General features: G+C 43.3%; 1 protein-coding gene across 1 annotated transcript; it reads left to right on the plus strand.

The window, feature by feature from the left end:
- Window positions 1-342: 342 nt before the first annotated feature.
- On the plus strand, window positions 343-25,411 carry fbn2a (fibrillin 2a; the record flags this gene model as incomplete). The annotated part of the gene is made up of 11 exons (XM_064961949.1): window positions 343-412; window positions 551-676; window positions 2,111-2,236; window positions 3,170-3,322; window positions 3,443-3,514; window positions 4,249-4,374; window positions 21,300-21,425; window positions 22,128-22,253; window positions 22,507-22,623; window positions 22,879-23,007; window positions 25,292-25,411. Coding segments are annotated over exons 1-11 (1,291 nt in total), but the record flags the coding sequence as incomplete, so codon positions are not given.
- Window positions 25,412-26,208: the final 797 nt, after the last annotated feature.

The raw sequence follows: 26,208 nt of genomic DNA on the forward strand, positions 1-26,208 counted from the left end.
ATTGGTAAGAGTCTGGAACTTAACCTTTGATTCTGATTCCATTTAGATTCTGATTCTGATTCCATTGGTAAGAGTCTGGAACCTAACCTTTGTTGAAACCATCTGTAAGGCTCAAATCCTATAACTGACTTTTTTGCACAGATCTTCCATTGACATCGATCGATTTGTGCAAATGTCAAACTAGGATTTTTGGGATGTTTCTGGAATCTTGGGATGTTTCAGATGTTTGGGATTATTGGGATGTTTCTGGAATCTCAGGATGTTTGGGATCATTGGGATGTTTCTGGAATCTTGGGATGTTTCGGATGTTTGGGATTATTGGGATGTTTCTGGAATCTCAGGATGTTTGGGATCATTGGGATGTTTGGGATCACTGGGATCATTGGGATGTTTGGGATCACTGGGATGTTTGGTATCATTGGGCTCATTTGGGATGTTTCTGGAATCTTGGGATGTTTGGGATCATTGGGATGTTTGAGATCATTGGGATGTTTGGGATCATTGGGATGTTTGGGATCATTCTGTAATCTTGTTTTGTCTTCTTCTCCAGACATAGATGAGTGTTTGGAGCTGCCAGGCCTGTGTCAGGGAGGAAACTGTGTCAACACGTTTGGCAGCTTCTCGTGTGACTGTCCTCCTGGCTACTACCTCAATATAGACAGTCGCATCTGTGAAGGTGAGACACCATGCCATTTAACATCCCATTCAATCATCTGTGAAGGTGAGACACCATGCCATTTAATATCCCATTCAATCATCTGTGAAGGTGAGACACCATGCCATTTAACATCCCATTCAATTATCTGTGAGGGTGAGACACCATGCCATTTAACATCCCATTCAATCATCTGTGAAGGTGAGACACCATGCCATTTAATATCCCATTCAATCATCTGTGAAGGTGAGACACCATGACATTTAACATCCCATTCAATTATCTGTGAGGGTGAGACACCATGCCATTTAACATCCCATTCAATTATCTGTGAGGGTGAGACACCATGCCATTTAACATCCCATTCAATTATCTGTGAGGGTGAGACACCATGCCATAATAGTGATAATTCACCCTGACTGCTAATTTTTGTATAGCTTACATTATTTTATTTTTTAAAATATTTTTTACATACTGTAAAGTGCTATTTTTAAACTTAAATCACTAAACACAGCAGGCACTTATTAGACAGGCTTCTATTTGAGCCTTGCTTCTGTATCGTTAATGCACACAGCTTTGCTAATTTGAATAGTTAATTGTTAAATTCCAGCATTCACTTCCTGCATTTTAATCAATTTCTTCATTTCCTGCACTGTGTTATCGTTTACACTGTGTCACGTTTCTTTTGTCTTAAAAACTTTTACTTGACAGAGTAATTATTCTCCTCTTTGACTGTGGATTTTTCGGCAGTTTTTACTTTCGCCCCAATAGGGTGATTGGATGATTTTTAGGGGTCTGTTGACTGTTTTTGTGCTTGCCAGTTAACTAGCAGTTCTCAGCTTTTAGCAGCCAATGGCTACCAGTTCTCAGCTGTTAGCAACCAATGGCTGGCAGTTCTTAGCTGTTAGCAGCCAATGGCTAGCAGTTCTCAGCTGTTAGCAGCCAATGGCTAGCAGTTCTCAGCTGTTAGCAACCAATGGCTAGCAGTTCTCAGCTGTTAGCAGCCAATGGCTAGCAGTTTCTTACTAGCGATAAAAACGGATGATTGTCATAATTTTTAGAGTCATTATAGAATGATTTAATGTAACAGATCAAACATGAAACCTTTTTAACAATTCATGATAATTCATGGTAACCTCATAAACAATTCATTTAGACCCTGTATTTATTTGATACAGATGTTTATTTTCTAAAATGTATGCTATTAAAAGGGACAGGCGGCTATTTGAGTCTCAACGTTTAATTGAAGTTTCACGATATATTTAAAAAATATATTATTTTTTTATATCATATACCGTAACTGTGTAACCTGATTTAAAAAAAAATCCACATACGTTCTAATAGTAGGCTCAAAATATAATGAAAACCAACTATGAGCAACGTAACTAAAACACAACATTAGACACCAGGTTTTTTCATCAATACTATGAACTGATCACCTCTGTGGCCCTGCAGACATTGACGAGTGTTTGGTGAATCCTGTAATCTGCGGTCCTGGCACCTGCTACAACACACTGGGGAACTACACCTGTGTGTGTCCACAGGATTACATGCAGATCAACGGGGGAAACAACTGCATGGGTGAGTGCTTCATTACACAACGTATAAATAAGAATAATATAGTATTTCAGTGAGCGGACGCATTTATCCAAAGTGACTCACAGTCATGTGTTCTGTACACTCCAGACCTGGGTTTAAATACTATTTGTTGGCCTTCTGAAGGCTCAGTTTGTAGGACATGGGGCTTGCAACACCCGGATAATGGGTTTGATTCTCAGGACCACCCCGTATGTAAAATGTATGCGGGTATGGATAGAAGCGTCTGCTAAATGGCGTATATTATTATATTATTTGAAATCATTTCAAACACTGTACCTGTGGTTGATTGAGCATTCCTGGTATAGTCCCAAAAGTTCAAAGCCCGCCCACCTGGCCCTCCAGTCCCGGCTAGAGAAAACACCCAAAGTATTAAAAACATTTAAAAGAGTAGATAAAAAGGAGGAAGGAAGTGCTGCTAAGGTACACACCAGTAGATGTTGGTAGACAGAAGCTGCTAAGGTACACACCAGTAGATGTTGGTAGACAGAAGCTGCTAAGGTACACAACAGTAGATGTTGGTAGACAGAAGCTGCTAAGGTACACAACAATAGATGTTGGTAGACAGAAGCTGCTAAGGTACACAACAGTAGATGTTGGTAGACAGAAGCTGCTAAGGTACACAACAGTAGATGTTGGTAGACAGAAGCTGCTAAGGTACACAACAGTAGATGTTGGTAGACAGAAACTCATTCATTAATGTGACCTACTTTTTTTATTTTATTATTACATGACGTTTCTGTCATTTAGCAGACGCTCTTATCCAGAGCGACTTTACAATCAGTGCATTCATATAAATAGATAGGCGAAACAACCACACATCACATATGGCACATCGTTACATTATTAAAACCGTAATCAAATCTATCTTAACCACGACCTTCTACTGGTCAACTGATTGTGCCACCGTGTTCCCAGACATGAGAAAGAGCCTGTGCTACAGGAACTTCAACGGCACAACGTGTGAGAACGAGCTGCCCTTCAACCTCACCCACAAGATCTGCTGCTGTGCCTACAACGTGGGCAAGGCCTGGAACAAGCCCTGCGAAGCCTGCCCAACCCCCGGCACTGGTCAGTAGCACACGAATGCACGTATACACACACACACACACACACACACACAGACACACACTCAGATACACAGCATTATTCATGGTAAAAAAAAGTGTTTTGAATGGCTTTGCTTTCCAGGTGACTATAAGACACTTTGTGGAAACATCATCCCTGGCTTCAAACTGGATATTGAAACTGGGAAAGCAGTGGGTGAGACATACTATTCTGTACTTAGTCAACTTGTATCCTTTTTACATGAACCACGTTCACTTCTGGTCCTAAAAAAAGATATGTGGGGTCTCCCGAGTGGCGCAGTGGTCTAAGGCACTGCAACACAGTGCTAGCTGTGCCATTAGAGATTCTGGGTTCGAGTCCAGGCTCTGTCGCAGCCGGCCGTGACCAGGAGACCCATGGGGCGGCGCACAATTGGCCCAGCGTCGTCCGGGTTAGGGGAGGGTTTGGCCGGCAGGGATGTCCTTGTCCCATTGCTCACTAGCGACTCCTGTGGCGGGCCGGGCACAGTGCATACTAACACAGTCTCCAGGTGTACGGTGTTTCCTCCGACACATTGGTGCAGTTGGCTTATGGGTGAAGTGGGCATTGTGTCAAGAAGCAGTGCGGCTTGGTTGGGTTGTGTTTCGGAGGACGCACGGCTCTCGACGTTCGTCTCTCTCTCTCTCTCTCTCTCTATCTCTCTCTCTCTCTCTCTCTCTCGAGTCTGTACGGGAGTTGCAGCGATGAGACAAGGCTGTAACTACCAATTGGATACCACGAAATTGGGGAGAAAAAGGTGCACTTTAAAAAAAATAAAAAACAGTTATGTCACACAGTACATGCATCTGTCTCTTCAGGTACGTGTAAGTGTAAGAACCATCGACAGTGTGAATTAACTTTAAGTAAAGATATGACAGATTTGTTAAAATTCGGTTTGCTTCCTGTTTCAGATATTAATGAGTGCAGAGAAATTCCAGGTATCTGTGCTAGCGGGGTCTGTATCAACCAGATAGGGAGCTTCCGCTGCGAGTGTCCCACCGGCTTCAACTACAACGACCTGCTGATCATCTGTGAAGGTAACGTTGAGGAAACATTCAGTCCCTACTTCTGATATTGATTGTAACGTTAAAGACATTTCAGTCGCTAAAGTTACTACTATAGCTGAAGAAACACCTGCTGTAACGTCAGGTACGACTATAGAATCACCTGCTGTAACATCAGGTAGGACTATAGAAACACCTGCTGTAACGTCAGGTACGACTATAGAAACACCTGATGAAACGTCAGGTACGACTATAGAAACACCTGATGTAACGTCAGGTAGGACTATAGAAACACCTGCTGTAACGTCAGGTAGGACTATAGAAACACCTGCTGTGACTTCAGGTACGACTATAGAAACACCTGCTGTAACATCAGGTACGACTATAGAAACACCTGATGTAACGTCAGGTACGACTATAGAAACACCTGATGTAACGTCAGGTAGGACTATAGAAACACCTGCTGTAACGTCAGGTACGACTATAGAAACACCTGCTGTAACGTCAGGTAGGACTATAGAAACACCTGCTGTAACGTCAGGTAGGACTATAGAAACACCTGCTGTGACTTCAGGTACGACTATAGAAACACCTGCTGTAACATCAGGTACGACTATAGAAACACCTGATGTAACGTCAGGTACGACTATAGAAACACCTGATGTAACGTCAGGTAGGACTATAGAAACACCTGATGTAACGTCAGGTACGACTATAGAAACACCTGCTGTAACGTCAGGTAGGACTATAGAAACACCTGCTGTAACGTCAGGTAGGACTATAGAAACACCTGCTGTAACATCAGGTAGGACTATAGAAACACCTGATGTAACGTCAGGTACGACTATAGAAGCACCTGATGTAACGTCAGGTAGGACTATAGAAACACCTGCTGTAACGTCAGGTACGACTATAGAAACACCTGCTGTGACTTCAGGTATGACTATAGAAACACCTGCTGTAACATCAGGTACGACTATAGAAACACCTGATGTAACGTCAGGTACGACTATAGAAACACCTGCTGTAACGTCAGGTAGGACTATAGAAACAGCTGCTGTAACATCAGGTAGGACTATAGAAACACCTGCTGTAACGTCAGGTAGGACTATAGAAACAGCTGCTGTAACGTCAGGTAGGACTATAGAAACACCTGCTGTAACGTCAGGTACGACTATAGAAACACCTGCTGTAACGTCAGGTACGACTATAGAAACACCTGCTGTAACGTCAGGTACGACTATAGAAACACCTGCTGTAACATCAGGTACGACTATAGAAACACCTGCTGTAACATCAGATGCGACTATAGAAACACCTGATGTAACGTCAGGTAGGACTATAGAAACAGCTGCTGTAACATCAGGTAGGACTATAGAAACACCTGCTGTAACGTCAGGTAGGACTATAGAAACAGCTGCTGTAACGTCAGGTAGGACTATAGAAACACCTGCTGTAACGTCAGGTACGACTATAGAAACACCTGCTGTAACGTCAGGTACGACTATAGAAACACCTGCTGTAACGTCAGGTACGACTATAGAAACACCTGCTGTAACATCAGGTACGACTATAGAAACACCTGCTGTAACATCAGATGCGACTATAGAAACACCTGATGTAACGTCAGGTACGACTATAGAAACACCTGATGTAACGTCAGGTACGACTATAGAAACACCTGCTGTAACGTCAGGTACGACTATAGAAACACCTGCTGTAACGTCAGGTAGGACTATAGAAACACCTGCTGTAACGTCAGGTAGGACTATAGAAACACCTGCTGTAACATCAGGTACGACTATAGAAACACCTGCTGTAACGTCAGGTACGACTATAGAAACACCTGCTGTAACGTCAGGTAGGACTATAGAAACACCTGCTGTAACGTCAGGTAGGACTATAGAAACACCTGCTGTAACATCAGGTAGGACTATAGAAACACCTGATGTAACGTCAGGTGCGACTATAGAAGCACCTGATGTAACGTCAGGTAGGACTATAGAAACACCTGCTGTAACGTCAGGTACGACTATAGAAACACCATCTGTGACTTCAGGTATGACTATAGAAACACCTGCTGTAACATCAGGTACGACTATAGAAACACCTGATGTAACGTCAGGTACGACTATAGAAACACCTGCTGTAACGTCAGGTAGGACTATAGAAACAGCTGCTGTAACATCAGGTAGGACTATAGAAACACCTGCTGTAACGTCAGGTAGGACTATAGAAACAGCTGCTGTAACGTCAGGTAGGACTATAGAAACACCTGCTGTAACGTCAGGTACGACTATAGAAACACCTGCTGTAACGTCAGGTACGACTATAGAAACACCTGCTGTAACGTCAGGTACGACTATAGAAACACCTGCTGTAACATCAGGTACGACTATAGAAACACCTGCTGTAACATCAGATGCGACTATAGAAACACCTGATGTAACGTCAGGTAGGACTATAGAAACAGCTGCTGTAACATCAGGTAGGACTATAGAAACACCTGCTGTAACGTCAGGTAGGACTATAGAAACAGCTGCTGTAACGTCAGGTAGGACTATAGAAACACCTGCTGTAACGTCAGGTACGACTATAGAAACACCTGCTGTAACGTCAGGCGACTATAGAAACACCTGCTGTAACGTCAGGTACGACTATAGAAACACCTGCTGTAACATCAGGTACGACTATAGAAACACCTGCTGTAACATCAGATGCGACTATAGAAACACCTGATGTAACGTCAGGTACGACTATAGAAACACCTGATGTAACGTCAGGTACGACTATAGAAACACCTGCTGTAACGTCAGGTACGACTATAGAAACACCTGCTGTAACGTCAGGTAGGACTATAGAAACACCTGCTGTAACGTCAGGTAGGACTATAGAAACACCTGCTGTAACATCAGGTACGACTATAGAAACACCTGCTGTAACGTCAGGTACGACTATAGAAACACCTGATGTAACGTCAGGTACGACTATAGAAACACCTGATGTAACGTCAGGTACGACTATAGAAACACCTGCTGTAACGTCAGGTACGACTATAGAAACACCTGCTGTAACGTCAGGTAGGACTATAGAAACACCTGCTGTAACGTCAGGTAGGACTATAGATAGAAACACCTGCTGTAACGTCAGGTAGGACTATAGAAACACCTGCTGTAACGTCAGGTACGACTATAGAAACACCTGCTGTAACGTCAGGTAGGACTATAGAAATACCTGCTGTAACGTCAGGTAGGACTATAGAAACACCTGCTGTAACGTCAGGTAGGACTATAGAAACACCTGCTGTAACGTCAGGTAGGACTATAGAAACACCTGCTGTAACGTCAGGTAGGACTATAGAAACACCTGCTGTAACATCAGGTAGGACTATAGAAACACCTGCTGTAACTTCAGGTACGACTATAGAAACACCTGCTGTAACATCAGGTAGGACTATAGAAACACCTGCTGTAACTTCAGGTACGACTATAGAAACACCTGCTGTAACATCAGGTACGACTATAGAAACACCTGCTGTAACGTCAGGTAGGACTATAGAAACACCTGCTGTAACGTCAGGTACGACTATAGAAACACCTGCTGCAACGTCAGGTACGACTATAGAAACACCTGCTGTAACGTCAGGTAGGACTATAGAAACACCTGCTGTAACATCAGGTAGGACTATAGAAACACCTGCTGTAACATCAGGTAGGACTATAGAAACACCTGCTGTAACGTCAGGTAGGACTATAGAAACACCTGCTGTGACTTCAGGTACGACTATAGAAACACCTGCTGTAACATCAGGTACGACTATAGAAACACCTGATGTAACGTCAGGTACGACTATAGAAACACCTGATGTAACGTCAGGTAGGACTATAGAAACACCTGATGTAACGTCAGGTACGACTATAGAAACACCTGCTGTAACGTCAGGTAGGACTATAGAAACACCTGCTGTAACATCAGGTAGGACTATAGAAACACCTGCTGTAACATCAGGTAGGACTATAGAAACACCTGATGTAACGTCAACGACTATAGAAGCACCTGATGTAACGTCAGGTAGGACTATAGAAACACCTGCTGTAACGTCAGGTACGACTATAGAAACACCTGCTGTGACTTCAGGTACGACTATAGAAACACCTGCTGTAACATCAGGTACGACTATAGAAACACCTGATGTAACGTCAGGTACGACTATAGAAACACCTGATGTAACGTCAGGTAGGACTATAGAAACACCTGATGTAACGTCAGGTACGACTATAGAAACACCTGCTGTAACGTCAGGTAGGACTATAGAAACACCTGCTGTAACGTCAGGTACGACTATAGAAACACCTGCTGTAACGTCAGGTAGGACTATAGAAACACCTGCTGTAACGTCAGGTACGACTATAGAAACACCTGCTGTAACGTCAGGTAGGACTATAGAAACACCTGCTGTAACGTCAGGTACGACTATAGAAACACCTGCTGTAACGTCAGGTAGGACTATAGAAACACCTGCTGTACGTCAGGTAGGACTATAGAAACACCTGCTGTAATGTCAGGTAGGACTATAGAAACACCTGCTGTAACGTCAGGTACGACTATAGAAACACCTGCTGTAACGTCAGGTAGGACTATAGAAACACCTGCTGTAACGTCAGGTAGGACTATAGAAACACCTGCTGTAACGTCAGGTAGGACTATAGAAACACCTGCTGTAACGTCAGGTAGGACTATAGAAACACCTGCTGTAACATCAGGTAGGACTATAGAAACACCTGCTGTAACATCAGGTAGGACTATAGAAACACCTGCTGTAACGTCAGGTAGGACTATAGAAACACCTGCTGTGACTTCAGGTACGACTATAGAAACACCTGCTGTAACATCAGGTACGACTATAGAAACACCTGATGTAACGTCAGGTACGACTATAGAAACACCTGATGTAACGTCAGGTAGGACTATAGAAACACCTGATGTAACGTCAGGTACGACTATAGAAACACCTGCTGTAACGTCAGGTAGGACTATAGAAACACCTGCTGTAACATCAGGTAGGACTATAGAAACACCTGCTGTAACATCAGGTAGGACTATAGAAACACCTGATGTAACGTCAGGTACGACTATAGAAGCACCTGATGTAACGTCAGGTAGGACTATAGAAACACCTGCTGTAACGTCAGGTACGACTATAGAAACACCTGCTGTGACTTCAGGTACGACTATAGAAACACCTGCTGTAACATCAGGTACGACTATAGAAACACCTGATGTAACGTCAGGTACGACTATAGAAACACCTGATGTAACGTCAGGTAGGACTATAGAAACACCTGATGTAACGTCAGGTACGACTATAGAAACACCTGCTGTAACGTCAGGCAGGACTATAGAAACACCTGCTGTAACATCAGGTACGACTATAGAAACACCTGCTGTAACGTCAGGTAGGACTATAGAAACACCTGCTGTAACGTCAGGTACGACTATAGAAACACCTGCTGTAACGTCAGGTAGGACTATAGAAACACCTGCTGTAACGTCAGGTACGACTATAGAAACACCTGCTGTAACGTCAGGTAGGACTATAGAAACACCTGCTGTAACGTCAGGTGGGACTATAGAAACACCTGCTGTAACGTCAGGTAGGACTATAGAAACACCTGCTGTAACGTCAGGTACGACTATAGAAACACCTGCTGTAACGTCAGGTAGGACTATAGAAACACCTGCTGTAACGTCAGGTAGGACTATAGAAACACCTGCTGTAACGTCAGGTAGGACTATAGAAACACCTGCTGTAACGTCAGGTAGGACTATAGAAACACCTGCTGTAACTTCAGGTACGACTATAGAAACACCTGCTGTAACATCAGGTAGGACTATAGAAACACCTGCTGTAACTTCAGGTACGACTATAGAAACACCTGCTGTAACATCAGGTACGACTATAGAAACACCTGCTGTAACGTCAGGTAGGACTATAGAAACACCTGCTGCAACGTCAGGTACGACTATAGAAACACCTGCTGTAACGTCAGGTACGACTATAGAAACACCTGCTGCAACGTCAGGTACGACTATAGAAACACCTGCTGTAACGTCAGGTAGGACTATAGAAACACCTGCTGTAACATCAGGTAGGACTATAGAAACACCTGCTGTAACATCAGGTAGGACTATAGAAACACCTGCTGTAACGTCAGGTAGGACTATAGAAACACCTGCTGTAACATCGGTTAGGACTATAGAAACACCTGCTGTAACATCAGGTAGGACTATAGAAACACCTGCTGTAACGTCAGGTAGGACTATAGAAACACCTGCTGTGACTTCAGGTACGACTATAGAAACACCTGCTGTAACATCAGGTACGACTATAGAAACACCTGATGTAACAGGTACGACTATAGAAACACCTGATGTAACGTCAGGTAGGACTATAGAAACACCTGATGTAACGTCAGGTACGACTATAGAAACACCTGCTGTAACGTCAGGTAGGACTATAGAAACACCTGCTGTAACATCAGGTAGGACTATAGAAACACCTGCTGTAACATCAGGTAGGACTATAGAAACACCTGATGTAACGTCAGGTACGACTATAGAAGCACCTGATGTAACGTCAGGTACGACTATAGAAACACCTGCTGTAACGTCAGGTACGACTATAGAAACACCTGCTGTAACATCAGGTACGACTATAGAAACACCTGCTGTAACATCAGATGCGACTATAGAAACACCTGATGTAACGTCAGGTACGACTATAGAAACACCTGATGTAACGTCAGGTACGACTAGAGAAACACCTGCTGTAACGTCAGGTACGACTATAGAAACACCTGCTGTAACGTCAGGTAGGACTATAGAAACACCTGCTGTAACGTCAGGTAGGACTATAGAAACACCTGCTGTAACATCAGGTACGACTATAGAAACACCTGCTGTAACGTCAGGTATGCGACTATAGAAACACCTGATGTAACGTCAGGTACGACTATAGAAACACCTGATGTAACGTCAGGTACGACTATAGAAACACCTGCTGTAACGTCAGTACGACTATAGAAACACCTGCTGTAACGTCAGGTAGGACTATAGAAACACCTGCTGTAACGTCAGGTAGGACTATAGATAGAAACACCTGCTGTAACGTCAGGTAGGACTATAGAAACACCTGCTGTAACGTCAGGTACGACTATAGAAACACCTGCTGTAACGTCAGGTAGGACTATAGAAATACCTGCTGTAACGTCAGGTAGGACTATAGAAACACCTGCTGTAACGTCAGGTAGGACTATAGAAACACCTGCTGTAACGTCAGGTAGGACTATAGAAACACCTGCTGTAACGTCAGGTAGGACTATAGAAACACCTGCTGTAACATCAGGTAGGACTATAGAAACACCTGCTGTAACTTCAGGTACGACTATAGAAACACCTGCTGTAACATCAGGTAGGACTATAGAAACACCTGCTGTAACTTCAGGTACGACTATAGAAACACCTGCTGTAACATCAGGTACGACTATAGAAACACCTGCTGTAACGTCAGGTAGGACTATAGAAACACCTGCTGTAACATCAGGTAGGACTATAGAAACACCTGCTGTAACATCAGGTAGGACTATAGAAACACCTGCTGTAACGTCAGGTAGGACTATAGAAACACCTGCTGTGACTTCAGGTACGACTATAGAAACACCTGCTGTAACATCAGGTACGACTATAGAAACACCTGATGTAACGTCAGGTACGACTATAGAAACACCTGATGTAACGTCAGGTAGGACTATAGAAACACCTGATGTAACGTCAGGTACGACTATAGAAACACCTGCTGTAACGTCAGGTAGGACTATAGAAACACCTGCTGTAACATCAGGTAGGACTATAGAAACACCTGCTGTAACATCAGGTAGGACTATAGAAACACCTGATGTAACGTCAGGTACGACTATAGAAGCACCTGATGTAACGTCAGGTAGGACTATAGAAACACCTGCTGTAACGTCAGGTACGACTATAGAAACACCTGCTGTGACTTCAGGTACGACTATAGAAACACCTGCTGTAACATCAGGTACGACTATAGAAACACCTGATGTAACGTCCAGGTACGACTATAGAAACACCTGATGTAACGGTAGGACTATAGAAACACCTGATGTAACGTCAGGTAGGACTATAGAAACACCTGCTGTAACGTCAGGTAGGACTATAGAAACACCTGCTGTAACGTCAGGTAGGACTATAGAAACACCTGCTGTAACGTCAGGTAGGACTATAGAAACACCTGCTGTAACGTCAGGTAGGACTATAGAAACACCTGCTGTAACGTCAGGTAGGACTATAGAAACACCTGCTGTAACGTCAGGTACGACTATAGAAACACCTGCTGTAACGTCAGGTAGGACTATAGAAACACCTGCTGTAACGTCAGGTAGGACTATAGAAACACCTGCTGTAATGTCAGGTAGGACTATAGAAACACCTGCTGTAACGTCAGGTACGACTATAGAAACACCTGCTGTAACGTCAGGTAGGACTATAGAAACACCTGCTGTAACATCAGGTAGGACTATAGAAACACCTGCTGTAACGTCAGGTAGGACTATAGAAACACCTGCTGTAACGTCAGGTAGGACTATAGAAACACCTGCTGTAACATCAGGTAGGACTATAGAAACACCTGCTGTAACATCAGGTAGGACTATAGAAACACCTGCTGTAACGTCAGGTAGGACTATAGAAACACCTGCTGTGACTTCAGGTACGACTATAGAAACACCTGCTGTAACATCATCGACTATAGAAACACCTGATGTAACGTCATACGACTATAGAAACACCTGATGTAACGTCAGGTAGGACTATAGAAACACCTGATGTAACGTCAGGTACGACTATAGAAACACCTGCTGTAACGTCAGGTAGGACTATAGAAACACCTGCTGTAACATCAGGTAGGACTATAGAAACACCTGCTGTAACATCAGGTAGGACTATAGAAACACCTGATGTAACGTCAGGTGACTATAGAAGCACCTGATGTAACGTCAGGTAGGACTATAGAAACACCTGCTGTAACTCAGGTACGACTATAGAAACACCTGCTGTGACTTCAGGTACGACTATAGAAACACCTGCTGTAACATCAGGTACGACTATAGAAACACCTGATGTAACGTCAGGTACGACTATAGAAACACCTGATGTAACGTCAGGTAGGACTATAGAAACACCTGATGTAACGTCAGGTACGACTATAGAAACACCTGCTGTAACTTCAGGTAGGACTATAGAAACACCTGCTGTAACATCAGGTACGACTATAGAAACACCTGCTGTAACGTCAGGTAGGACTATAGAAACACCTGCTGTAACGTCAGGTACGACTATAGAAACACCTGCTGTAACGTCAGGTAGGACTATAGAAACACCTGCTGTAACGTCAGGTGCGACTATAGAAACACCTGCTGTAACGTCAGGTAGGACTATAGAAACACCTGCTGTAACGTCAGGTGGGACTATAGAAACACCTGCTGTAACAGGTAGGACTATAGAAACACCTGCTGTAACGTCAGGTACGACTATAGAAACACCTGCTGTAACGTCAGGTAGGACTATAGAAACACCTGCTGTAACGTCAGGTAGGACTATAGAAACACCTGCTGTAACGTCAGGTAGGACTATAGAAACACCTGCTGTAACGTCAGGTAGGACTATAGAAACACCTGCTGTAACGTCAGGTAGGACTATAGAAACACCTGCTGTAACTTCAGGTACGACTATAGAAACACCTGCTGTAACATCAGGTAGGACTATAGAAACACCTGCTGTAACTTCAGGTACGACTATAGAAACACCTGCTGTAACATCAGGTACGACTATAGAAACACCTGCTGTAACGTCAGGTAGGACTATAGAAACACCTGCTGCAACGTCAGGTACGACTATAGAAACACCTGCTGTAACGTCAGGTACGACTATAGAAACACCTGCTGCAACGTCAGGTACGACTATAGAAACACCTGCTGTAACGTCAGGTAGGACTATAGAAACACCTGCTGTAACATCAGGTAGGACTATAGAAACACCTGCTGTAACATCAGGTAGGACTATAGAAACACCTGCTGTAACGTCAGGTAGGACTATAGAAACACCTGCTGTAACATCGGTTAGGACTATAGAAACACCTGCTGTAACATCAGGTAGGACTATAGAAACACCTGCTGTAACGTCAGGTAGGACTATAGAAACACCTGCTGTGACTTCAGGTACGACTATAGAAACACCTGCTGTAACATCAGGTACGACTATAGAAACACCTGATGTAACGTCAGGTACGACTATAGAAACACCTGATGTAACGTCAGGTAGGACTATAGAAACACCTGATGTAACGTCAGGTACGACTATAGAAACACCTGCTGTAACGTCAGGTAGGACTATAGAAACACCTGCTGTAACATCAGGTAGGACTATAGAAACACCTGCTGTAACATCAGGTAGGACTATAGAAACACCTGATGTAACGTCAGGTACGACTATAGAAGCACCTGATGTAACGTCAGGTAGGACTATAGAAACACCTGCTGTAACGTCAGGTACGACTATAGAAACACCTGCTGTGACTTCAGGTACGACTATAGAAACACCTGCTGTAACATCAGGTACGACTATAGAAACACCTGATGTAACGTCAGGTACGACTATAGAAACACCTGATGTAACGTCAGGTAGGACTATAGAAACACCTGATGTAACGTCAGGTACGACTATAGAAACACCTGCTGTAACGTCAGGTAGGACTATAGAAACACCTGCTGTAACGTCAGGTACGACTATAGAAACACCTGCTGTAACGTCAGGTAGGACTATAGAAACACCTGCTGTAACGTCAGGTGGGACTATAGAAACACCTGCTGTAACGTCAGGTAGGACTATAGAAACACCTGCTGTAACGTCAGGTACGACTATAGAAACACCTGCTGTAACGTCAGGTAGGACTATAGAAACACCTGCTGTAACGTCAGGTAGGACTATAGAAACACCTGCTGTAATGTCAGGTAGGACTATAGAAACACCTGCTGTAACGTCAGGTACGACTATAGAAACACCTGCTGTAACGTCAGGTAGGACTATAGAAACACCTGCTGTAACGTCAGGTAGGACTATAGAAACACCTGCTGTAACGTCAGGTAGGACTATAGAAACACCTGCTGTAACGTCAGGTAGGACTATAGAAACACCTGCTGTAACATCAGGTAGGACTATAGAAACACCTGCTGTAACATCAGGTAGGACTATAGAAACACCTGCTGTGACTTCAGGTAGGACTATAGAAACACCTGCTGTGACTTCAGGTACGACTATAGAAACACCTGCTGTAACATCAGGTAGGTGCGACTATAGAAACACCTGATGTAACGTCAGGTACGACTATAGAAACACCTGATGTAACGTCAGGTAGGACTATAGAAACACCTGATGTAACGTCAGGTACGACTATAGAAACACCTGCTGTAACGTCAGGTAGGACTATAGAAACACCTGCTGTAACATCAGGTAGGACTATAGAAACACCTGCTGTAACATCAGGTAGGACTATAGAAACACCTGATGTAACGTCAGGTACGACTATAGAAGCACCTGATGTAACGTCAGGTAGGACTATAGAAACACCTGCTGTAACGTCAGGTACGACTATAGAAACACCTGCTGTGACTTCAGGTACGACTATAGAAACACCTGCTGTAACATCAGGTACGACTATAGAAACACCTGATGTAACGTCAGGTCACGACTATAGAAACACCTGATGTAACGTCAGGTAGGACTATAGAAACACCTGATGTAACGTCAGGTACGACTATAGAAACACCTGCTGTAACGTCAGGTAGGACTATAGAAACACCTGCTGTAACATCAGGTACGACTATAGAAACACCTGCTGTAACGTCAGGTAGGACTATAGAAACACCTGCTGTAACGCTAGGTAGGACTATAAACACCTGCTGTAACGTCAGGTAGGACTATAGAAACACCTGCTAACGTCAGGTAGGACTATAGAAACACCTGCTGTAACGTCAGGTAGGACTATAGAAACACCTGCTGTAACGTCAGGTGGGACTATAGAAACACCTGCTGTAACGTCAGGTAGGACTATAGAAACACCTGCTGTAACGTCAGGTAGGACTATAGAAACATCAGGTAGGACTATAGAAACACCTGCTGTAACGTCAGGTAGGACTATAGAAACACCTGCTGTAACGTCAGGTAGGACTATAGAAACACCTGCTGTAACTTCAGGTAGGACTATAGAAACACCTGCTGTAACATCAGGTAGGACTATAGAAACACCTGCTGTAACTTCAGGTAGGACTATAGAAACACCTGCTGTAACATCAGGTACGACTATAGAAACACCTGCTGTAACATCAGGTACGACTATAGAAACACCTGCTGTAATCAGGTAGGACTATAGAAACAGGTAGGACTATAGAAACACCTGCTGCAACGTCAGGTAGGACTATAGAAACACCTGCTGCTACGACTATAGAAACACCTGCTGCAACGTCAGGTAGGACTATAGAAACACCTGCTGTGCTAGGACTATAGAAACACCTGCTGTAACATCAGGTAGGACTATAGAAACACCTGCTGTAACATCAGGTAGGACTATAGAAACACCTGCTGTAACTTCAACACTATAGAAAACACCTGCTGTAACATCAGGTAGGACTATAGAAACACCTGCTGTAACTTCAGGTACGACTATAGAAACACCTGCTGTAACATCAGGTACGACTATAGAAACACCTGCTGTAACGTCAGGTAGGACTATAGAAACACCTGCTGTAACGTCAGGTAGGACTATAGAAACACCTGCTGCAACGTCAGGTATAGAAACACCTGCTGTAACGTCAGGTAGGACTATAGAAACACCTGCTGTAACATCAGGTGACTATAGAAACACCTGCTGTAACGTCACCATAGGTCAGGTACGACTATAGAAACACCTGCTGTAACTATAGAAACACCTGCTGTAACGTCAGGTAGGACTATAACGCCAAACTATAGAAACACCTGCTGTAACTGTCAGGTAGGACTATAGAAACACCTGCTGTAACATCAGGTAGGGACTATAGAAACACCTGCTGTAACGTCAGATACGACTATAGAAACACCTGCTGTAACGTCAGGTAGGACTATAGAAACACCTGCTGTAACATCAGGTAGGACTATAGAAACACCTGCTGTAACGTCAGATACGACTATATAAACACCTGATGTAACGTCAGGTACGACTATAGAAACACCTGCTGTAACGTCAGGTAGGACTATAGAAACACCTGCTGTAATGTCAGGTAGGACTATAGAAACACCTGATGTAACGTCAGGTACGACTATAGAAACACCTGCTGTAACGTCAGGTAGGACTATAGAAACACCTGATGTAACGTCAGGTAGGACTATAGAAACACCTGCTGTAACGTCAGGTACCACTATAGAAACACCTGCTGTAACGTCAGGTACCACTATAGAAACACCTGCTGTAACATCAGGTACGACTATAGAAACACCTGATGTAACGTCAGGTACGACTATAGAAACACCTGATGTAACGTCAGGTACGACTATAGAAACACACAGGTAGGACTATGAAACACCTGCTATAACGTCAGGTACGACTATAGAAACACCTGCTGTAACGTCAGGTACTACTATAGAAACACCTGCTGTAACGTCAGGTACGACTATAGAAACACCTGATGTAACGTCAGGTACGACTATAGAAACACCTGCTGTAACGTCAGGTACGACTATAGAAACACCTGCTGTAACGTCAGGTACGACTATAGAAACATCTGCTGTAACGTCAGGTACGACTATAGAAACACCTGCTGTAACATCAGGTACGACTATAGAAACACCTGCTGTAACATCAGGTAGGACTATAGAAACACCTGCTGTAACATCGGGTACGACTATAGAAACACCTGCTGTAACGTCAGGTACGACTATAGAAACACCTGCTGTAACGTCAGGTAGGACTATAGAAACACCTGCTGTAACATCAGGTAGGACTATAGAAACACCTGATGTAACATCTGGTACGACTATAGAAACACCTGCTGTAACATCAGGTACGACTATAGAAACACCTGCTGTAACGTCAGGTACGACTATAGAAACACCTGCTGTAACGTCAGGTACGACTATAGAAACACCTGCTGTAACGTCAGGTACGACTATAGAAACACCTGCTGTAACATCAGGTAGGACTATAGAAACACCTGATGTAACATCTGGTACGACTATAGCTGTGCTTCTCTTTTCCTCATGAACTTTTATGTTGTTTTTGGTTCTGCCAGAGTTTAATTTGTATTCAGTTTGATAGTGGAGGTTACTAGATTTAACAGTAGAATGTCTCTCCAGCAGTGTGTATGATAGTGGGGGTTGATAGAGGTAACAGTTCAGACCGGTATCCCATTACAGTTTTTGTGCAGCGCCCAATGGTGTCCCCCCTCTTCCCCTCCCCCTCCTCCTCCTCCTCATCCTCCTCTCTAATTTTTTAGTCTTCTGTCTTTCTCGTTCTGTCTTTTTTACTCCGAGCCCCCGGGGCCACATACACTGTCAATCTGCGTTAGGCTCTATTGGTCTGCCCGGCAACACAATATCTCCCCTCGGAACGGTCCGCGGTCACAATGTGGTCGACCTCCCGACCGTGGAAGTCAGGGGAGCCCGACTGAGGCTCCTCTTTCATGTCTGACCAGAATGTGTGTGGTGACCACAAGAGGGAGAGTTCTTGCGCACTAACTGCTAGTGGTTAGACTCTAACCAAGGAAAAATACACAGCAAACCAATTATAGGTCTTTATTGGACTGGAAGTTGGACTCAAAATCTCCAAAGAGAAAGAAATGTGATTGTGCAGAGACATGGAGAGAGGGCTAAAGGAAAACTCGTCATTCAAAAGGGTTTATTTTAAGTCAGTGTCTTAAGTAAGTTTAAATGTTTAAATGTAAAGGGGGGGATATGTGTAATGTGTGAAATCAAACCAATCAGACATAAAGGGTGTATTTCAGTGAGAACGTGACGCTTTGACAAAATGTAACACGTTTCCGAGGAACGCTCGCGTAACAATGGCGTGAACGTGGCCTTGTGCACCGGGTCCTAATTAGATTCTGCTGCTTCACTGTTTAGCATGGCCGACATTCACCTTCTCTTTTTCCCCCCTTCATTCTGGGAAATGTATTTTTGGCGTTTTAGAGACATTTTAAACGCGATCCAGATTATTTTTTGTGTGGAGGGGGGGGGGGTTGTGGAATCCAAATTCTTCTCTCCTATGGATTTCTTCAGTTTGGCGTTACAAGTTTAACTGTAGTCATAAGCCGTTTCTATTTTAATCCAACCCTTTCTGTTTTTATTTCATATCTATATTTGTCCTCTTCAATCATTTTTGTAAGGTATTTAATGTGAAACTACTATAATTCAGTCCTAGAGTACCAATCATTTTATTCCGACTTGAAACACACTTTGTCTGTCTGTCAGTTTCTCTCTCTCTCTGTCTCTGTCTGTCTGTCAGTTTCTCTCTCTCTCTCTGTCTGTCTGTCTGTCAGTTTCTCTCTCTCTCTGTCTGTCTGTCTGTCAGTTTCTCTCTCTCTCTCTCTCTCTCTCTCTCTCTCTCTCTCTCTGTCTGTCAGTTTCTCTCTCTCTCTGTCTGTCTGTCAGTTTCTCTCTCTCTCTCTCTCTCTGTCTGTCTGTCTGTGACATGTCTGTCTGTCTGCCAGTTTCTCTCTCTCTCTCTCTCTCTCTCTCTCTCTCTCTCTCTCTCTCTCTCTCTCTCTCTGTCTGTCAGTCTGTTTCTCTGTCTGTGATCTGTCTGTTTCTCTCTCTGTGATCTGTCTGTCTGTTTGTCTGTATTTGATCTGTCTGTCTGTCTGTCTGTCTGTCTGTGATCTGTCCTGTCCTGTCTGTCTGTCTGTATGTATGTCTGTTTGTCTGTATTTGATCTGTCTGTCTGTCTGTCTGTCTGTCTGTCTGTCTGTGATCTGTCCTGTCCTGTCTGTCTGTCTGTCTGTCTGTCTCTCTGTGATCTGTCTGTCTGTTTGTCTGTCTGTGATCTGTCTGTCTGTCTGTCTCTGTCTGTCTGTCTGTCTGTCTGTCTGTCTGTCTGTCTGTCTGTCTGTGATCGGTCTGTCTGTCTGTGATCTGTCCTGTCTGTCTGTCTGTCTGTCTGTCTGTCTGTCTGTCTGTCTGTCTGTGATCTGTATGTATGTCTGTCTGTGATCTGTCTGTCTGTCTGTCTGTCTGTCTGTGATCTGTCTGTCAGTCTGTGATCTGTCTGTGATCTGTCTGTCAGTCTGTGATCTGTCTGTGATCTGTCTGTCAGTCTGTGATCTGTCTGTGATCTGTCTGTCTGTCTGTGATCTGTCTGTGATCTGTCTGTCAGTCTGTGATCTGTCTGTGATCTGTCTGTCTGTCTGTGATCTGTCTGTGATCAGTCTGTGATCTGTCTGTGATCTGTCTGTCTGTCTGTCTGTCTGTCTGTCTGTCTGTCTGTCTGTCTGTCTGTCTGTCTGTCTGTCTGTCTGTCTGTCTGTCTGTGATCTGTCTGTCTGTCTGTGATCTGTCTGTGATCTTTCTGTGATCTGTCCGTCTGTGATCTGTCTGTGATCTGTCTGTCAGTCTGTGATCTGTCTGTGATCTGTCTGTGATCTGTCAGTCTGTGATCTGTCAGTCTGTGATCTGTCTGTGATCTGTGTTTGTGTCTCTCTCTCCCTGTTCATCTAACTGCCTCTGATCATTCATGCTGCTCTGGCTACCTGTATAATTGCTATCTTAATCTGGTTTTGTGTTGTGTGTGTGTGCATGTGTTTGGGTGTGTGTGCTTGCGTACTTGCGTCCGTCTGTGTGTGTGTGTGTGTGTGTTCCAGACATCGATGAATGTAGCAGTGTGGAGAACCTGTGCCAGAGGAACGCTGACTGTATCAACAGCCCTGGGAGCTACCGCTGTGAATGCTCAGAGGGCTTCAATCTCTCCCCCATAGGAGCCTGCATCGGTGAGACGACAGACACTCCTCACAAATCCCACACATGCTACATCCCTCATGTACCCTATTCCCTACATATGTGCACTGACCAGGGCTCATAGGGCTCTGGTCAAAAGTAGTGCACTATGTAGGGAATAGGTTCACATTTGGGATATAAATGAAAGTGATTCTCACCAGTGTGTCTTTGTCCTGGTGTGACCTATCAGACCAGCTGTAGCCTTTTGCTGCTAAAGTCCAGATGCACTGTGGACAGGCAGCGACCGCCAACACCATATTTACCCAATGTCTCGCCCCAGTGTGATCCTTGGCAGGCCCGGGGCTCTGCCTTGTAAAAGAGCACTTAGCTGCATGTCTGGAGGATTACCTAATGCACCCTGTGGGCTTGACCTGGTCTTATCTGGAGGATTACCTAATGCACCCTGTGGCCTTGACCTGGTCTTATCTGGAGGATTACCTAATGCACCCTGTGGGCTTGACCTGGTCTTATCTGGAGGATTACCTAATGCGCCCTGTGGGCTTGACCTGGTCTTATCTGGAGGATTACCTAATGCGCCCTGTGGGCTTGACCTGGTCTTATCTGGAGGATTACTTAATGCGCCCTGTGGTTTGACCTGGTCTTATCTCTCTCTCTCTCTCTCTCTCTCTCTCTCTCTCTCTCTCTCTCTCTCTCTCTCTCTCTCTCTCTCTTCTCCTCCTCCTACCGTTGGGAAGACCGCAACGAGTGTCTGGAGATCACCAACGTGTGTAGCCATGGCGAGTGTGTGGACATCCAGGGGGGTTACGAGTGCAGGTGCCACCACGGCTTCAAGGCTACGCCCAACCGCAAGATGTGCACGGGTGAGAACCTTCTAGAAAACACTTCAGGCTCTCACTTTCAATGGAGGCCGATGTAATCAATCTCAAAATGGAGACCATTCCGAATACCATTTTCACCTTCTGTTTTGGAATATTGCGGTTGTCCTGAAGTGTTTCTGCCCTTAGATTTTTTTTGGTTACTTTTAAGATCATGTCTATGCACTCCATTTGAGATAATTGACCGAAATATCTTGTAGTGTTACAACATTATCATTTTAGTCGTACCTGTCTCCAGATGTTGATGAGTGCGAGCGGTTGCCTTGTCGCAACGGAACCTGCAAGAACACAGTGGGCTCCTTCAACTGTCTGTGTCACACCGGGTTTGAGTTCTCACACCACAACGACTGCATGGGTGAGCACCACTGTCCCCTGGTTCATCTAATCATTTCTTTCTACCAAGGAAGATTTTCCTGCCCCCCCCCGTTCTAGGCCTTGTCCTTTGAGGTTTTACACCCAAAAATAAATACTTTATGACAAATACATAAAAATAAAAAATAAATGTCTTTAGAAATAAACCTGCTACCTGAAGAGCATCAACTTCTCTTTTTTGGAATATAACTTGTATTCACTGTTGTATTGATGTGCTGTGTTGTGTTGTGGCTGGCAGATATTGATGAGTGTCAGACATCCTTTGGCACGCTGTGCAGGAAAGGCCAGTGTATCAACAGTGTGGGCTCCTTCCAATGTCTGTGTGAGGAGGGCTACAAGCTAACCCCTGATGCCAAGAATTGTATGGGTAAGAACTGTCCTACAATACTGTATGGGTTATGATCTGTCCTACTCTACTGTATGGATAAGATCTGTCCTACTGTATAGATAAGAACTATCCTACTGTGTAGATAAGAACTGTCCTACTATACTGTATGGATAAGAACTGTCCTACTCTACTGTATGGATAAGAACTGTCCTACTGTATAGATTAGAACTGTCCTACTGTATAGATAAGAACGGTCCTACTGTATAGATTAGAACTGTCCTACTGTATAGATAAGAACTGTCCTACTGTATAGATTAGAACGGTCCTACTGTATAGATAAGAACGGTCCTACTGTATAGATAAGAACGGTCCTACTGTATAGATAAGAACTGTCCTACTCTACTGTATAGATAAGAACTGTCCTACTCTACTGTATAGATAAGAACTGTCCTACTGTATAGATAAGAACTGTCCTACTCTACTGTATAGATAAGAACTGTCCTACTCTACTGTATAGATAAGAACTGTCCTACTGTATAAATAAGAACTGTGCTACTGTATAGATAAGAACTGTCCTACTCTACTGTATAGATAAGAACTGTCCTACTGTATAAATAAGAACTGTGCTACTGTATAGATAGGATCTGTCCTACTCTACTGTATAGATAAGAACTGTCCTACTGTATAGATAAGAACTGTCCTACTGTATAGATAAGAACTGTCCTACTATACTGTATAGATAAGAACTGTCCTACTATACTGTATAGATAAGATCTGTCCTACTATACTGTATAGATAAGAACTGTCCTACTCTACTGTATAGATAAGAACTGCCCTACTCTACTGTATAGATAAGAACTGTCCTACTCTACTGTATAGATAAGAACTGTCCTACTCTACTGTATAGATAAGAACTGCCCTACTCTACTGTATAGATAAGAATTGTCCTACTCTACTGTATAGATAAGAACTGCCCTACTCTACTGTATAGATAAGAATTGTCCTACTCTACTGTATAGATAAAAACTGTCCTACTATATGGATAAGAACTGTCCTACTGTATAGATAAGAACTGTCCTACTGTATGGATAAGAACTGTCCTACTGTATGGATAAAAACTGTCCTACTGTATATATAAGAACTGTCCTACTGTATATATAAGAACTGTCCCACTGTATGGATAAGAACTGTCCTACTGTATGGATAAGAACTGTCCTACTGTATATATAAGAACTGTCCTACTGTATATATAAGAACTGTCCCACTGTATGGATAAGAACTGTCCTACTATATATAAGAACTGTCCTACTGTATATATAAGAACTGTCCTACTGTATGCATAAGAACTGTCCTACTGTATATATAAGAACTGTCCTACTGTATATATAAGATATAAGAACTGTCCTACTATATTGTATAGATAAGAACTGTCCTACTGTATGGATAAGAACTGTCCTACTGTATGGATAAGAGCTGGCCTACTGTATGGATAAGAGCTGTCCTACTGTATGGATAAGAACTGTCCTACTATACTGTATAGATAAGAACTGTCCTACTGTATGGATAAGAACTGTCCTACTGTATGCATAAGAACTGTCCTACTCTACTGTATAGATAAGAACTGTCCTACTCTACTGTATAGATAAGAACTGTCCTACGGTATAGATAAGAACTGTCCTACGGTATAGATAAGAACTGTCCTACTGTATTGATAAGAACTGCCCTACTGTATAGATAAGAACTGTCCTACGGTATAGATAAGAACTGTCCTACTCTACTGTATAGATAAGAACTGTCCTACTCTACTGTATAGATAAGAACTGTCCTACTATACTGTATAGATAAGAACTGTCCTACTGTATAGATAAGAACTGCCCTACTCTACTGTATAGATAAGAACTGTCCTACGGTATAGATAAGAACTGTCCTACGGTGTAGATAAGAACTGTCCTACTCTACTGTATAGATAAGAACTGTCCTACTCTACTGTATGTCGTTCACGGTGGTAGGCTACTTTAACATGAGGGGTACTCAGCTTCGTAACATATTTCTAATGTAATAAATATTATTCAACCTATTGGGATGATAAAGCTATTTTTGGTAACACTTAACAATGAGGTCACCTTTACAAGTGTTTTTTAAAGAGTTATTGTAAACTGTTCCCGCTGTTTCTTAATGATTATTGCCATTAACCAAAGGTGAGTATGTCAAGGTATAAAACATTTTCAAAACATGTCCACGCTAAAGTTCTGATATTTTAACCTGGTGTTTCACACATTACCCTACTATTTATCCTCCCAACTCGTTTCCTCATTTTCTCCAGATGTGAACGAGTGTATGATCTTCCCCGGGACCTGCACTCCTGGAACCTGCCAGAACCTGGACGGCACCTTCCGTTGTCTCTGTCCCCCGGGCTACATAGTCCAGAACGAGCAGTGTATAGGTGAGGTTTCGTCTACATCAGCTACATAGTGGTTGGAAAAAATGTATTTGACCAAATACAATGCTTTTTATCTGGTAACAAATTAACAACAGACTTTCTGGCATGCTTATAGAGAAGGGCACTCAACATGTACTGCACCGATACTAATGATTGAGGATTGGTTGGAAGAAATTGATAATAAGAAGATTGTGGGAGCTGTACTGTTAGATTTCAGTGCAGCCTTTGATATTACTGACCATAAGCTGTTGTTGAGAAAACTTAAGTGCTATGGCTTTTCAACCTCTGCCATATCGTGGATTCAGAGCTATCCATCAAATAGAACTCAGAGGGTTTTATTTAATGGAAGCTTCTCTAATGTCAAACATGTAAAGTGGTGTACTGCAGGGCAGCTCTCTTGGCCCTCTACTCTTTTCTATTTTTACCAATGACCTGCCGCTGACATTAAACAAAGCGGGTGTGTCCATGAATGTTGATGATTCAACCATATTCGCATTAGCAACCACAGCTAATGAAGTCACTGAAACCCTTAACAAAGAGTTGCAGTCAAAGGGTTGCTGACAGTAATAAACTGGTCCTGAATATCTCTAAAACTAAGAGCGTTGTATTTGGTACAAATCATTCCTTAAGTTCTAGACCTCAGCTGAATCTGGTAATGAATGGTGTGGCTGTTGAACAAGTTGAGACTAAATTACTTGGTGTTGCCTTAGACTGAAAACTGTCATGGTCAAAACATATAGATTCAATGGTTGTAAAGATGGGGGGAAGTTTGTCCGTAATAAAGAGATGGGGAGAAGTCT

The sequence above is a fragment of the Oncorhynchus masou genome, unplaced genomic scaffold (assembly GCF_036934945.1).
Source record: "Oncorhynchus masou masou isolate Uvic2021 unplaced genomic scaffold, UVic_Omas_1.1 unplaced_scaffold_4710, whole genome shotgun sequence".
Lineage (NCBI taxonomy): Eukaryota > Metazoa > Chordata > Actinopteri > Salmoniformes > Salmonidae > Oncorhynchus > Oncorhynchus masou.